The 16,450-nt window shown below is 41.5% G+C and overlaps 1 protein-coding gene across 1 annotated transcript in view; it reads left to right on the forward strand.

Annotated features, from left to right (window-relative positions):
- The first annotated feature begins 1,546 nt into the window (after positions 1-1,546).
- GPC3 (glypican 3) overlaps positions 1,547-16,450 on the forward strand; it is a 438,722-nt gene continuing 423,818 nt past the window's right edge. Inside the window, exon 1 of the mRNA XM_011383864.2 lies at positions 1,547-1,880. Coding sequence (XP_011382166.1) covers positions 1,706-1,880 — 175 coding nt within the window. The 5' untranslated portion in view covers positions 1,547-1,705. The remainder of the gene's footprint in view (positions 1,881-16,450) is intronic.

Below are 16,450 nucleotides of genomic sequence, written 5' to 3' on the forward strand. Positions count from 1 at the left end.
GTCTGTTTGTGTCCCACAGTGTCTGGTACATAGTAAGAGTTCAAATATTTGCTATCGAACAAATGAATGAACAAATGAGCTCCTCAGCAACCTTCCCCTTCCTTTGCCTCTCTTCTCAGCTCACAAGTTCTGGCAAACCACTTCTCCCTTGGCCTAGCACTTCTCAGAGAATTCCTGGTGTGGAGGCTCTCCCTTTTCTTTACCTATCAAAACCTACTCTCACTTAGGTCAGAAACAAGACAATCAGATGATAAACTAATTCACACTGATGTGTTAAATCATCTTATTATATAAATACTGAGTCCCTACTATGTGCTAGGGTATGTGTCGAGAATCACATAAAAGAATACAGGAGTTAAAGATCCATACTTATGATTATATAGGTAATGTCTAAATGCATTCCTCTTATGAGGAATTCTTCCAATGCTTTTCAGACGAGATCGGGTGCATTCAGGGTGGTATGGTCGTAGATGCCCTCTGCTTTTTGAAGAACTGTATTTCTAATGGTGAAATTTAAGCTGGAGATGTGGGGATTTGGGGATAGGAGATCTTTCCAACAACCTTCTGCTCTACCTATGAAACAGGCTAGCTCTGGCTCAGTAAATTTGCTGTGTAAATGATTTTCTAATGAGTTAGGCTGGCTTTACGCCCTAGGTTATTTTGTTGTAACCAGTTACGCTTTGCTTCATGAAGGATCACCCAGGGCTATCTTGCAGGAGACAGATTCTTTTAACACCCTGGGATCAGGTGCTTTTTCCTTTGTGCGGTTTTATTGAATCAAACCTAGTAAGCCCCACGGGCTTTGAGACTTTTTAGGCACACATTCAAAAATGAGGCAGGCTATGAACCCCGCAGTTACTCCTGATTGTGACTGTATGTGGGTTGAGTTTGCGAATCCGGCTGGAGCTAGGACAGGAAACGGTTTCGGGTTCGAGGGAAGCCCCTCCGAGATCAAGAGGAGAAGGTGGGTTTTGTGCGGAGGAGGAAGACCTTGTGTGGCTCTGGTAGCCAGAGACGAGCTGGACCAGGCTGGGAGACCTGTGGTGAAGCAGAGCGTGGAACTTAAGCCAGGGACCCCACGTACCCCATGGAAGGATGGAGAGATTGCACAAATCCTAAAGGGAAAAGCCCTCCCGGCAGTAGGCCAATGAGCGGCGGGAAGGAGGAGTGAGGCTGGGGAACTTCTCCTAGAGCCAGTCAGAGGGGACGGCTGCTGGGAAGCCAATCAACGCTCCCGAGCCTGCAGCCCCTCTGCAGTAGTTGTGCCAGAGCGCCCTGTGTAGAGCGGCGGCGAACGGGCAGCGCGGTTGGGCTGCCAGGAACCATCACGCGCTCTCCTCTTGAGCCTCCCCCGTTGGTCCCCGCGCTGCGGTGCTCCAGCAATCCCCGCAGCCCGGCGCCCCGCACCCGCAGGCTCACGGTCTCCCCCTGGCCTCGCAGTTGGCCTCGCCCCGCCCCGCCCGGTCCCTCCTCGCCCCGCCCCGCCCCGCCCCGGCTGGCCCCGCCCCGCCCCGCCCGCGCCGCTAAACATTCCCGCCCTCACCCAGCGCCCAGGTAGCTGCGAGGAAACTTTTGCAGCGGCTGGGTAGCTGCACGTCTCCCGCTCCTCCTCGGACCACGTCTTGCGAGGCTTGCCGCGTGTCCTGGGACTGCTCTCGTCCCCGCCGCCACTCTCCCGCGCTCCCCTCGATCCCCGCCCAGCAGGATGGCAGGGACCGTGCGCACCGCGTGCTTGGTGGTGGCGATGCTTCTTAGCTTGGACTGCCCGGGACAGGCGCAGCCCCCGCCACCGCCGCCGGATGCCACCTGTCACCAGGTCCGCTCCTTTTTCCAGAGACTGCAGCCGGGACTCAAGTGGGTGCCTGAAACCCCCGTGCCAGGTGAGCAGGAGTCCCTTACTCGTTCCCGGCGCCCAGCGTAGAGCCCAGGGGCGCGTGGTGGCGGTACCCTGAGCGTTCTAGCCGCGTGGGGCCCGGGTCATGCGCCCTGCTGCTGGGCACCTGGGAGTGGTCGCTGTGTCCGGGGCCGACCAGGTCTTCTAAGGGAGCAAAGAAGGGTGTGTGTGGACGGTGGCCGTATCCCCCGGACTCACTCTGCTGTCAGAGAAGGTGCTAGTGGGAGGATCGGCGGGGATGGCCTGCTCCGGAGCCCCCATATTTGGGGGAGGGCGGGAAGGTGGGAGCTTTCTCTCCGGGCCGCGGCGAACTGGCGCCCCACATCGAGCTGGTGCCTCCGGAATTCGCCACCCTCACTCACACATACGTGCCAGAATTTCAACCTTAGCTGTACCGCGGCTCCAGCCATTCTTTCCCTAACCTCTCCTTCCTACAGCATGGGTTCTCGAGCTCACGGGCCCAAGTGCAGGCAAAGTTAAGAACAGATCTCCGAATCCGCAGTTGCAGGTAAAAACACACAGAGGGAAACTTTTGACGAAGAGGGTCCCCCAAATGAGGAGGACTGAGCCTTTTCCTTCAGAACAGCGTCCCTTCTCTAGGTTGGCAAAATCGCGTCAAAAACGGTGCTCCTGGCCTTGGGTGCTGGAGTCCAAAGATGATATAACTCCTCCCCACTCTCAAATTCGTCAGCCCTTTTGACAGGCGGGACCCTGAAGGGGAGATGATTTTAGGTGGAGGAAAGTTTCTGAACGCCTGCTTTTTGTTCTGCACTATCAGATCGTGTTTTAAGGCCATATTTTAACCTTAGCTGAGGGCTGCCGCTGTCAACAGACGAATATTAATGGCCTTATGTGATCTACTGTCCCGCGGTTGGACTTCTAAAAGCCTGCCTTAGAATCCCATCAGGACAAGCTGCTATACTGACAATGCGGGCAAGAGGAGTGGGTTTCAAACAGGTTAATTTGTCAGCGGTACGCTTTGAAGAAACAGCCGGTTGTATTCGCAAACCGTAAGACGTATGTGGCCTCCGGGGTCTCTTCCCGACCCATGCATCCAGCGAGGCTCGTGTCCTGCACTCCCGAGTGATCCGGGAGCAGCCCTTGACCAAACTTGGCTCTTGGCTCTTTACTCAGAGAGGCGGGCCTGATGGTTGGACCAAGTTGTGAATGCGATGCGCGCCCTGTGGGCGCTGCCAGCGACCGTACACTAGCGGGAGGTTACCTAGGCAGCCAGTGCGCCTTCAGCCTTTTCTTTAGGTGGATAAAAAGAGCCGAGCAAGCCTGCTGTTTAGTTGCAAAGGTAATTGGTCACCCTTTTTGGTGACTGAAATGCATTTGCGCATATTTTAAATATTGCTTTGCTGGACTTCCCTTTAAGGAAGGGTAGAACTGCCTCTTCCACTGTTAAGTGTTAATAACATACCACGTGGGCGTGTGCAGGAGCTGTAAGGGGCAACCTATGAATCAGTTCCACAGAGCTGAAACAACAGGCAAATCTCTCTCCCCCTCGAAGTGCCATGGTAATTAGATTGCTAAAGCTGGAGAACATGCTTTTGTTGATAATGTAAAAATTGGTCTTCACAGGATTAGCCCCCACAAGATGAATGGCTCCAGGGTTGGGGTTGGGGCCACATTTGGCTTGTTTGAAACTAGGGAGTAAAGGTTGTGCTTAAAAGAAGAAAAAGGCCAGAGGGAATGCAGATACTGATTGAGCAACCCCCTCCACACACACTCATGCCGGTGCCCCTCCCCCAGCTCTCTGGCTGCCTGCCTCTTTGCAGCATCTGTATAAAAGTATTGGGAGGGCCCACACACTGTGTATGAGATTTGGCCTGCACTCCCTCCTTCTCAGCTCTCTTACTCCAGGCCTAAGGATGGCCAAACTATAGGAAACAGGGACTGGTAATGGAAATTTATTATTTTCCGCTAGTATTTCCCAAACTGCATAAGAAAAATCACTTTCCAAGGGTCTTTACCATTTACATTCAACATTCCCAACTTCACTTCTATTTAACAAACATGCAGTGTTGTGCACCTTCTACATGGCAGGCACTGTTCTGACTTGCCCTGGAGCAAAGCCAGACTTCAGATATAGTGATACCATACAGCTACCATATATCCTAGATTTACTGGGACAGTGCATATTTCCAGTGCTATGTCTTGGCACGAGACCATGTGTCCTGACTTTTAGTTGGGCGAATATGATCACTGTAGATATGGAAAACATGGTGAAAATGTCCATGTGTGGAAAGAGCTCATCAGTATTTCAGAGAAGAGACAATAATGGCAGACTAAATACAATGGTAAGTACATAATTTCAAAGCGAATAAATGTGTAATTTGCTGTTGTTCAGCGGTTGGAAATTGAAAGAGAGCTGCAAATTATTTGATAGTTACAAATCATCATGATGAGCACTTGACATTTTTTCCCATCTATTTTTTAAGCTATGTTCACTTTGCCCGTTCTACTGTATAAACTGCACTAAAGCTTTCTTTGTCCCAGATAAAATGAGCTTTGGTCACAGTAAGGAGAAATCCTCAAGAATGTCCTGTCTCACTTAGGGGGAGTATTTGGGGTTGACTGCTAACTTTGGCCATTAGCAGAATTGGGTTAGAGTGGATGAGGTACATTTCTTATGCTAATATGGATGAAACTAAATGGCATTTGAAATCAGCCAGCCTAAAAAATAAATCACTGGTGCTGAAGGACTACACTAGACTGCTACAAAGCTAATCTAAAGCCTTACAATCTCATGTTCCCATTTCTTTTAAGAGTGTTCAAAGGCACAGGATAGCAATTCTAAATAGCATGTCCCCCAAATCCATAGATCTTTTCATACCCCAGCCTTTAAAAAAAAAAAAAAAAGATTTGTAACTTGGAAAGCACCACAGATGGAAACCAGGCACACAGAGTTAGCATTTGGCAAAAAAATCCATATAACTGACTTTCGGTGCAGCTCTTTTGCCCTTATTTAATTTAGAAAAATTCAGAAAGAAAGCCTATGAGCTCATAAGTCTAGATGTTTATTTTGTTTTGCTTAACCTACCCACAGGCACAATCAAGAATGGATACAATTTTAGGCAAGGAAAGTGAGCTAGTAATCAGACAATGATGTTTCCAATTGTCTCAAGGGAATGTTACAGAAGTCTGAAAAAAATTCCTCTAAACAAAAATCAAGTGTAATTCACTTTATGAATGCCATACACCACTTTTGTGGGGGGTGGTGGTAAAGGGGAGGGATGAGAATGAGAAAATCAAACAAACTGTGGTAGTGTTGCAACTCCCAAAAGATTGAGGAATCTTGCCTGAGAGGGCCTTGGAAAGTGCAAGAACCAATACAGAAGGCCAACTGCCCGTGTGAGTAAAAAGCAGCCTTGAAGAGCCAAAATCTACTTGGAGTTTCTCAAAAATAGATGAAACAACATAAAAATAAAAATCAGGATTCCTGAAACAAAGAGAGAGTTTGGTATTTGTGTGTGTGTGTGTGTGTGTGTGTGTGTGTGCGTGCGTGTGTGTTTTGTCAGAACTAGCAACTGTATCTGGGTTGCCAGCTGTGGTTCCCCAATTAGCTTGAAGCAGTTAGCTGCTCTATTGTCCGGCAGGAGAATAAGAAGTGAGGTGTGAGAGGATTTTCCCTCCTCTGAGATTGCACTAGACTTTTGGGTGAGCAAGTGATTGTTAAACTTTGAAAAAGTTGTATTATCATGTGCTAACTTGGAACAGTGTAGGGAATTCTTTCAAATGTGATCCGAATAGATTTATTACGTTAATCCTGATGATTGGTACCGAGATATGCTTATAGGGGTGCCTCAGTCTGATTGAGGACATGGCTGATGATCTATCTGTGGAGCACCTTGGCCTGAAAGAAGTCGAAGACTGCCTGCTCTTGGCAGGCTCTGTGTTGTTAGGTGTTGGGGGTGCCGAGAGGAGTAAGACACAGTCCCTTTTGTCAAGGCGCTCACAGTGTAGTGGGGGAGCATACTAGTAAACAGGCTTCTCAGGAAAGTTGTAGGATTAAAAAGGGTGAAAAGGGCTAGAAAATACCTCCAGGAAATTGGCTGAAATGGTCACAATAGCCAGCCTGGGCAAAGAGTAAAGAATTGAAGAGATGAAGTGGGAGATAGGGAGAAATCTCTTAGTAGAGCCGCCATCTTAAAAAGTTTTCTTAATTCTTGGAGCAAATTCCATTTGTAAGCATTAGGAAATACAGGCATAAGAAGATTTTGATAGATGCTAGATTCCACAGATGGTGTCAGTTTTGCAATTTTTTTTTTCTTATGGGCTGGTAGGTTGTATCCAATATTTTGATGCAATATTTTTGAGCATTCTGTTAGTTCCATCTTCAGAATTATAATGTTTGCTGTTCATTGTAGCCTAGGAAAAGGCTACTTATTACCAACTTGGGAGAAAAGAGGCCTGGATTTGTCTGCTATGAGATAAGACTGAAAATATGTTTTCTTCTTAAGTGGCAACTATCAATGAGCATGCCAACTTTTGTGTTTGATGCATATACAAAAACATGGGTCTTAAGGGGTATCTTATTACTCATTTCTAAGAAAATTGAAGATAATCACTTGTAACTTGTGCACATGATACATCATTTGGAAAGAATTTCACTGGGGATCATATTGCTCAACTGAAAAGTTCTGGCATGCTGAATTTGTACATTTTTGTGAATGCTTCCTTTTACTCTGATCTCTAGCTTTTTTCTGCATATGGTTGTTTGTATGTTTTAGATTATAAGCTTCTTAAAGGGAAAGCACTGCATTTGATGCAATGTTGAGCCTAATGCTAAGAGTACCATGAGCATTTAGTAAATAATCGACTATAATAGAATTTCTAGATTATTATGTATTCTCTAGAAACTCTCAAATACTTTCTTAAGCTGTTTGCCACCTTACTTATTTTAAAAGCCTAAGTCCAAATTTTTATGGCATATTATTGGAGTATGTGGACAAATTTTTCAGGCAAGTCTATTTTGACTAGAGACTGATTCAGGCTTATTTAGGTTAGCTGGCAACTCTTATCAGGGAGGGCTTATTAATGTTGAGTACCCAAAGCACAAATTGAAATTAGCAACATTGTTATAATTGGCTTAGTGTCATTAAAGAGCAACAATTATTATAGCACATAAATTGTAAGATAGCTCTTAAATCAAACTCTTTTTGTTTTAATGTCAGCTAGACCTTTCTTGCTAATGTTGACATTACCATATTTGGGAGTTGAGCTATAGCACATGCACAGACCTGTTGAAGTACCTCAAAGGTTTCTGTAAACTGGGATCAGAATTTGTGTACAGGCTAAATTCAAGAGATTGTACTAGAAGCCAACATCTATTCAGCCTTAGCCAAGTTTGTAAACGGGTTTGATGTTTTTGATAATCTAGGGTCTAATGGAAAATATGGGCAGAAGAAACCCCCATTCATCTGTCCATATTTAGCAAATTATCTGGCTTGAAACAGGATCCCTAGCACTCCATTAAGAAATGAGCATCAGAAAGTAGAATCCAAGTCATGAGCCCCAGACTGGCTTTAGAGACAGCATAAAGTAATGGGAATTTACCTTGTGAGATATAATGACAGGGAGAATGTGATTCAAAAAGCAAGGCGAGATGGGCATATCAGCAGAGAAAATGTGTGTTTTGAAATGCTGTGTGTGAGGAGAAAACGCTCCCTGGAACATTATAGTCTCACTTGAATCTCTTGTTGAATACTCAAAGTAAAGATTTAGTTCTGTTCTTCATATTAGGCCAATTAAAAATCAATTATCCAAGTGCTAATTATTAGAAATACTTGTTTGCCATTTTAAAACAAAAACGAATTCAGATTGATTAACAAGAAAGGCATTTTCACTTTTGCCTCTCTTTGTGTGTAGCTGGATAAAACCTGTTTTTAGAGTTTGTATTTTTCCTTATGAGTAAAAAGGAGTCAGTGTTAGGACCAAAATGCATTACTAGTGTTTCAAACAGTTAATTACTTCTAGTAGCTGAAATTGTATTTGTGTGCTAGATTAGTAAATCTACTAAACTCTTTGAAGTATACTTAATAGGCTTATATTGATAAATAATTGATAGGAAGGGAGATAAAATACAATTGAAAGTGCAATAAGAAGGCAAAGGGATGTTAAAAATGTAAAAGAAAACTCTACCCATTGTATTCCATCTATCCACCTGAAAGTTGAGAGATGTACATTTCTCAGAAGTGAGGATTTCGAGAGTTTTATGGATTTTTTTCAAATTTTCACAATGAAGTGTATATTTATTTCTTATACATCCAGAATAAGGCAGACTTTTAGAGTAGAATTTTAATTGGCCTTTTTGAGTTTCCCTTTTTAAAATAAGTTTATTGCTGGAAAATTAGAAATCTTGATTATGGCATTTTCAAGGAAAGTGTTCACAAGTATCTGTATCTCCCTATTAGACTATGATCTTGAGGTTATTAGGAGCTGTATCTTATCTTTGTATCCCCAGTGTCTAGCACAGTGCATGGTACAAATAATAGGTACTCAATAAATATTTGTAGACTAAATGAATAAATGGAGTTAGAAATGTATTATGAACATAAAATGTTCATAAAACCAATATTTAAGTAGTTGATACATTTTTACTTAATATACTAATATTTCTAAAAAAGTAACTACTTTTTCAGGTCAAAAATTCATTTGTTGTATATAGGTAAGTGATAAAGGACTTTGGTTTAGTTCGTTTGGCTGTACTAGAACTGTCTAGAAAAAATAGACTAGCTAGGTCTTGCAAGAGGTAAGTATTCTGTGCTTGTTCACAAGGCTATTTTAAGTAGCCTAAAGATAAATTAAATATATCCACATATACATAAAAACGTATTTATCTGCACTTTACAGATATGTGGTATTTAAGTTTGTGAAAATAATGCAACTTGGTGTCAGTTATAGAAACATATACTGAAAGTATGTAAGTTTTTCCTCATTGTTTGGTGTTTCTTACCTATAACATAAAGCTTCATAAATGTACACTTAAAAGGACATATTCAAAGTGGATTTTCATCCACGGAAATTTTATTGCAGTAGGATAAAGGGCCTCATGAGAGTTCTCTTAATTTCTGCATGCATTAGAGCAAACTTTTAAAAGTCAGCTGAGAAAACTCAATTAATTGGCTAGGGATGGCCCATCGAGATTTCTTTCAGCTAGAGGCCCAAGTAGGAAAGACGATAAAAAAGAAAGGGATGATTTTCATTTGAAAATAATATTAGAATTCTGTTTATATAGTTTCCACCTTATTTATAGTTCTGCTCCCTGGTACTTGTAGTATGTATGTAATTATGGAATCCTGGAATTTTCCATTGCTCTTTGTCAAATTTTGGTTTGGATGATTGAAGCTGAGGGGAACCTGGTGAAGAGAGGAAGAGTTAGAATGACAGATACAGGAAGGAGGTTAAAAGCCTTCACTCTGATATATATCAGAAAGTTAACTGGCACATAATAGACTGAAAGGATTGGAAAATATTTGAATATGGAAATTTGCACAGAGATAATACAGAGATATGCCCCAATTGCATTTAGTTCCCAGAAATACTTTATCTGTACTTCTTACTTAATATCTATGGTTTTTGAAGTACATAGCTTATTCATAGCCTCTGTCAGACCCTATGCTTGTTGAATGCAGGAGCCATGTTTGATTCATCATGATATCCTCTAGAGTGGCGAATAGAGTGCCTTACAGAGTTATTAATAAAGTTTGGAATGAATGTAAGAATAAACACCTAAAACATGGTCTAGAGGACTGTCGAATGAATTCTAGGATGGCATATACCTATAGAATGACTGATTCTTTGAATGCGTCATTGTCTAAGTTGAGCTGCAGCAGAGACTGGAGAAGGCGTGATGAAGTGGAAGCTTATTTATCTATTCTCTGTGATCCTGGGAGCCTTGTTGCCCCTCTTTTAAAACTGAAGTTTGAGGAGGAAGTGACAAGTAGAGAGAGATTTTTAGCCACAGCTTTATCTAAATGTGGTGTTTGGATATGTTTTATATATTTATATTCATAGATGATATATATATATTTATATTATTTTGATAGCAACAATTAATAATTATGTGCTATTTAAACTGTTTGAAAGTTGTTAATTGTTACTCTAAGCAGTGGGTGGTCTTTCATAGTCATACCTTACTGAAAGCCTTGCTTTCATATATCTTAGGTCCAAACAATGTAGCCACTCATAAAGTGTCTGCAGGTTCTGAATTCCACTGACTTCCTTGGTTCCAACACATACACATTTGTACAATCATGTACACACACATATAATATCCCTACATCTGTACACCCTTCATAATCTAGAGAATAAGCCTAACTTACACTGGGAACAGCTGGGGGTTACAGTTTTTCAGAGCTCCAGTAAACCTTTTTCAGTCGAATTGGCCCAAATTCTTGCAGAGCTAATTGTCATAGATATCATCGAGCTACTGTTCATTTATCAAGTTCCCTAAGTATAGAGATGTGATCCTGGTTAAGGTAATCATGGTCAACTAATACTGTGAATTTGGCTTATTTTGGAGAACTACTTCTAGCCCTGGCTGCATTGTATGTTGAGCTCCATAGGAATGAGAATCTGACCCAAGAGGCAGTTTCCAGGTTAGGTTTTATGGTTTTGGGGACCAATTGTTTTTGGAAAAAAGATAGGAATTCCCAGAAAAGGAAAAAAAAAGCTAATAATGAACTTTATATGCTATCTTTACATAAATATTTAATAATTTTTCATTCATTTTTTTACTTTAACCAACATTTATTGAACACTGACTCTGTGCCAGGTACTGAGGTAGAAGCTGATGAATAAGATAAAATCAATGCCTAGGGAGGGAGCCAGATAAGGAACACCATGGTTGTCAAGATAGCAGAGTGAGAGCTGCGATAGAGCTGGGCACCCTGTAAGGATCTGGGGGCTGTTGAGCTGTGGAGGAGAGGTGCCTAATTGCCTTAAGTGAGCTGTTGTGTAAGGTATGTGCAAAGGCACAGTGTTAAGAGATAAAATGACACATTTGTTGGACTGGAATAGGTTGGATTGGTTGGAGCACAGATGTGGGGAAAATGGAGGAAAGATGAACTAGAGAAGTAGGGAGGAAATGCTGAGCAGTTTCCCTGAGCTGTATCCAAGGATGATGAGGATCCATGAAAACATTTAAAGAAGAGAAAATATCATTCAGTATAGAGCATGACTGGAGAGTGAGGGATAGATAGCTGGGTGTTTTAATAATGCAGGTGATAAAGGTGGGAGAATAGAGGCAGTAGAGTAGATATGACTTGGTGACTGAATATGAGGACAAAAGGGAGAGTCTAGAACTTCAAGTTTTTCTGGATAGTGAGACTATGACACTGAGTATGGGTGCTGAGAATATATTTGTCGAATAAATGAAATAGGAGGAATATATTTTTAAGGGGTGAAATGAATTTGATTTTGAACAGACTGAGTTTGAAGTATCCTTTGAACATTGAGGCAGAAATGTCTGCTAGTTATTGAGGTTGTGTTTCAGATCACAGAACAGAGAGAAATCAAGGCTGTGTATATGTACTTGGACATTACCAGCATATAGATGGTAATTGAAACTCTGGGAATAGATGAGATCACTGGGAAAGAGTGTATTTATTCTTCTGGAGTTTAGGAGAAGCATAGTTGGGACTCATCAGAATATAGGCTCAAGTTGGAAGTCATGGGTGTGGATGATATTTTCCAGAATTTTGCATGTGACTTGTCTTAAGATGTATTTTGCCAACATCTGGTGATTTTTTAAAAAACGGCCAAAGACTTCAAGAACTTTCTTGATTAAGAGAAGTATGAATATATGTTGTCATGGTCCAAGACTTTGCAAGTAAAATAATGTACCACCAAATACACGCACATGCACACGCACATGCACACACATACACACAGACAGAGAGAGAGACAGAGAGAGAGAGAGACAGAGAGAGAGAGAGACTGACTTCTACGTAGAGAAATACATTAGAATCAAGAGATCAGATTTCTGTGATTTTTGATAGAAATAATTAATAATTACATGTGTTATTTAAACTGTTTGAAAGTTGTTTGTTACTCTTAGCAGTGGGTGGTCTTTCACAATCATACTTAACATTTGTGTCATGAAAGCTTTGCTTTCACATATCTTATATACAAACAATACAGCCACTCATAAAATATCTGTAAGTTCTGAGTTCCACTGACCTGCCTGGTTCTAACATGGAGGTTCCCCTGGCCCTCCCTCTGGGGAGCACTCTCCTACTCTGGAGAATGAAAGCAGTAACAGTTTGTAGCTTTGGGAGCTCTGGTCACTATTCCACTTTAGACTGGACCCTGCTGGCTAGCCTCTGAAACATGTGGTTCCAAGCAAATACTAGGAATACTTGTGTAATTGGGCCGATTTTTTAAGTGTCTATGGAGATGTGATATTTTTTTTGGTTGGTAGGGGGAGAGGGTTGTATAAATTCCTGTTTCTCTGGCATGACTGGCTTCGTTAACGTCCTTGTTGTTTAAGAGGTTGCCTTCATCAGGGTTTCTACTGTCATTTGATGGAAGCTTGAAACCCCTTGTTCTCCAGTAGATGTTTGAGGTCACTTTCAGGTTGATGGGATACTTTGGAAGGGCCAAAGATCATTGAAACTACCATTTACTGAGTGCCTACTATGTGTCAGTTGCTTTATATTTTTATCTCTCATTTAATATTCCTAGCAAACCTGAAAGGTAAGTGATGTTATCTCCATTTTACAGACGGAAGGCTTACTTCCCCAAAGATTATGTAAGTGGTGGAGCCAGGATTTGCCTCCAGATTTGTCTCACTCCATAGCTCATGCTATTTCCAGTATACCCATTGGATTATGAGGGGAGAGAATATGGTCTGGATATAAAGTATTTGACTTAAATTCCCACACTCCTTTGACTTTTATAACATTCTTTACTCTGGGTTACCCTCCTACTATAAAGCTTATCTTGTCTTTGCTTGTTTGCCCACTTCTTCCAACTCTTTATTAGTTGCAAGTGTTTCAGTAGCACTTGTCCTTTGCCCTTTCTGCTCTCTCTTGTTCATCCTTACTTCCATTCCCTTGACTTTATTATCTTCGCTGTTCGAATGACTCCCGTTTCTCTTTCCAACTTGACCTCTTCCTTGCTTTTAGTTCAGTATTTCCCAGTTGCCTGCTGGCTATCTGCATCCAGAAGTCCTCACAATGCTTTGCTTTCAACAGAGACAAAAAATAATCTATCATTATTTTTCTATCTGCACAAACCTGCCTCTCTCCAATATTCTGCATTTCTGATGATAGCATCTCTATCTGGTACTCAGACTTGAAACCTTGAAATCATCCTTGACTTCTCTTTTTACACATCTCACACCCAGATTAAATGGCTAAGTCTTGCATGTCTGCCTTCATCATGTCTCTAAGGCTTACCCTCTTGGCATGTGTGCCTTCTACTTAAGCATAACAGGCTGCTAACTCATTACTGAAAGGACCCTGTAGTTGTCTGCCTTCAAGGCTTTGCCTATAGACTACCTGACTCATCCTCTCATCAGTGCTTGCTGCAGTCATACCCAAGGTGTCAGTGCAATGCCGTCTTCATGAATCATTTCATGCTTGCTCTTGTTATTATTTATATTCTTGATTTTTTTCTTCTTAATAGAGCCTTGCTGCTTAAAGTGTGGCTCCTGGACCAGCAGCATCAGCATCATCTGGGAGCTTGTAAGAAATTCAGAATCTTAGGTCCCTTCCCAGACCTACTATATCAGAATTGGTATATTTAAACAAGATCCTAGGAGATTTATATGCATATGAAAGTTTGAAAAGGGCTACTTCCAAGTGTAAACTCCTTGAGGGTAAGAAGCTTGCAGCACTTAAGAAAGGGTCTTGCACATAATAGATCAATGTTCTTTTGATTTCTCACATTTGTGCTGTACTTCAACTATTCACTCATCGATGTGGCCTTAGAGACCTATACATAAGAAATGTGTGGACGAGTGAGGGAGGAAGGGAAGGCAGGAAGAGGAAGGTTAGAGGGATTCAGAGAGTTGGGGGAATAAGGAGAGGGAGAGAATGAATGAGAATAAGAATGTGAGAAAGAATGGGTTAGAGAAATTGTACAAGATCTCTGTTGGATGGCTAATAACTTTGTGACTAGTTCGGAAAACAGTCTTTGTTCCTGCAGATAGGTAGATCCTCCAGTTTAATCCTTGGCTTAATTTAATGTGGCCAGAGGTAAGTATCTTCTGAGATCATTTTGTTCTTACCCTAGGGACCTAATGGTTTTCCATTTTCTCATTTGCTGGCATTCTGGGTTATATCTTCTCTGGCCAACCCAAGAAGTCACAGTGGAAATTTTAAGAGTTTTAAAGAGCCATGGAAGAACTGTGCTCAGTGTTTCAAATAGTCCCTTCTGTTTTCAGAAACAGTGTTTCTGCTTTGCTTTCAAACTTCAAAGTTTATTTCTGAAATAAAGGCTTATTTCCCCTCATGGAATTCTGAAGGTTTTATACAAGTGTTAATTTCTAAAACCCAAGTCATTTCTTGCCTTTGAAACTTCAGTGCTGTGGGTCAATTTAATAACGTTGCCTGAAGGTTCTTTTGGCCTTCAAAAACTGTCAAATTGCCTTTTCTTTGTTCTTTGAGAGAGTAAGGTTACCTCATTCACAAAGCCTGAAGGTGATGTTGGAACCAGCATTCATTCAATCATTCGGAATCTTCCCTTACCCACCCCTCAACAATATCCGGTTTTATTTTCAAGTTAGGTCCTAATGGTAATGAGAATATATTATCAATGAACGGATCTGGGTAAAATTCCCCAAAAGCCTATCAACATTTCATAGAGTAGCGATAAGTAATAGGCCAAGTTGCTCTGACACCCTAAGGGGAACGGTGGGTGCTCTGTGCACACTCATTACAGCTCTTCTGGGGCTCAGCATACCTTCAAAGCTACTGAGGGCCCTCCATCATTTGTTGGACTGTTCTCGACATCTTCCCTTTTCAACCTTCCTCCTTTTCACCTTCACACACACTCTCAACTGGTAATAATTTAGAACAGAAAGTGTTTTATGGTTTGTTATATTTATTGAATGGTTTTGTATTTCTTGTTCTCTAAAAAAATAGATGAGTGGAATGTTTTATATTTTCCTCTGTACTTCAGTTTTAAGTTGTTTCCTTTTCCTGTAGCTCCTGATTTCCTTCTCTCTCTTCCCCCATCTTCCTCTGCCTCCTCCACATCCGCCTGCCCTCAGTGATTCTGGGCAGAAAACAGGCTTTCCATTTCTGCCCACTTATTTGGTTTGGGTACCTGGTTACTTCTCTTGGGATATTGCGAAATTTGATTCCTCAGTTAGTTTGGAGATGAAGAGCTTTAAAATACGCACCCATGAATTTACATTCCATTTTCTAAGAATTCTGAGTATTTAAAATGATTTTTGTATAGATAGGGCAAAGCTAAATATATCTGACTTGTACCTTAGATTATTGCTATGTTTTGCATTCTCTCTCACTGTCATAATTCTCAGTGAATGCAAATGGCGTCTTTCCTCTTAGAAATCTCTTTGCTTACACCGAATGCCTTTTCCTTTTTCTAAAGATAAGCCTTAAAACTCTGCTAGTGTGGGGTCGAACTGGCTGACACCTACCTTGTAGGCTAACCAAATTGTAGCCTGCTTTTCCTTGATGATGCTTTTCACATTTCAGGGGCATTGTTGCACTTGTAGGATTTTATTGCCTTAGTTTCAAATTTGACTTCGGGTTAGAAAGTGTATTCCAATTAGACTATTCCTTGGAATTTTTTTTTTTGTCTTTGTGCTTATGGGGATTTTTTGTTTGTGCTGTATCTATTACCTCTTCCAAGCTTGGCCAAGGTTGTTAGGTTATGCACTTATGTATAAATATTTAACAAGATAAGTTAGATAAAATGTGCTTGAAGATATTTCAGCCCTCCCCTCTTACTCCACCCCTGGCCCAGCTCAGTGTTTGTGCAGTCACAGATGGTTGCTTTATCTCAGATGTTTAGATTTGGAGGGCATTCCTTTGCACTTTGCTTGATGGACACAATAAAATGGAAGCTTTTGAGTCAATTTTGATTACTGAAATGGTAGCACCCAGTAACAGATAATCTTAGGCTTCGCTTCCTATTTTATTTTCTAACCAGTTATCCCAACTCCCTTAAGCCAGAGAGTTTTAGTATGAGAGTGTGTGTTTTTTAAGAAAATATTTTGGATAAAGACTAATGTTCTCAAGTCAGGAATAACAATTAGTACCATTCATTAATCAGGGGCATGTTTTGACTTTGAGTCCTGGCTAGGAAATATAAACTGTGAAAGTCACACATATATATGAACCTCAGGCAAATTTATGACTTGTCAGCCTTTTAAGGTTAAATTCTTAACCTCAAATCGGGGCTGGCTTTATATGTGGAGTCTGGCACATTCCTGTGGGCCAATGAACACCCCCCATCCCTAGCCCTTTGCTTAACAGCAGCTAATGGCCTAATGAGCAAGAAGGATTTCTGCCTCTTATCAGCTGCCTAAACAGCAACAGGAAGGCTGATATACAGAGTATAGGTCAAAGCCTG

This window comes from Pteropus vampyrus, unplaced genomic scaffold (genome assembly GCF_000151845.1).
Source record: "Pteropus vampyrus isolate Shadow unplaced genomic scaffold, Pvam_2.0 Scaffold548, whole genome shotgun sequence".
NCBI lineage: Eukaryota > Metazoa > Chordata > Mammalia > Chiroptera > Pteropodidae > Pteropus > Pteropus vampyrus.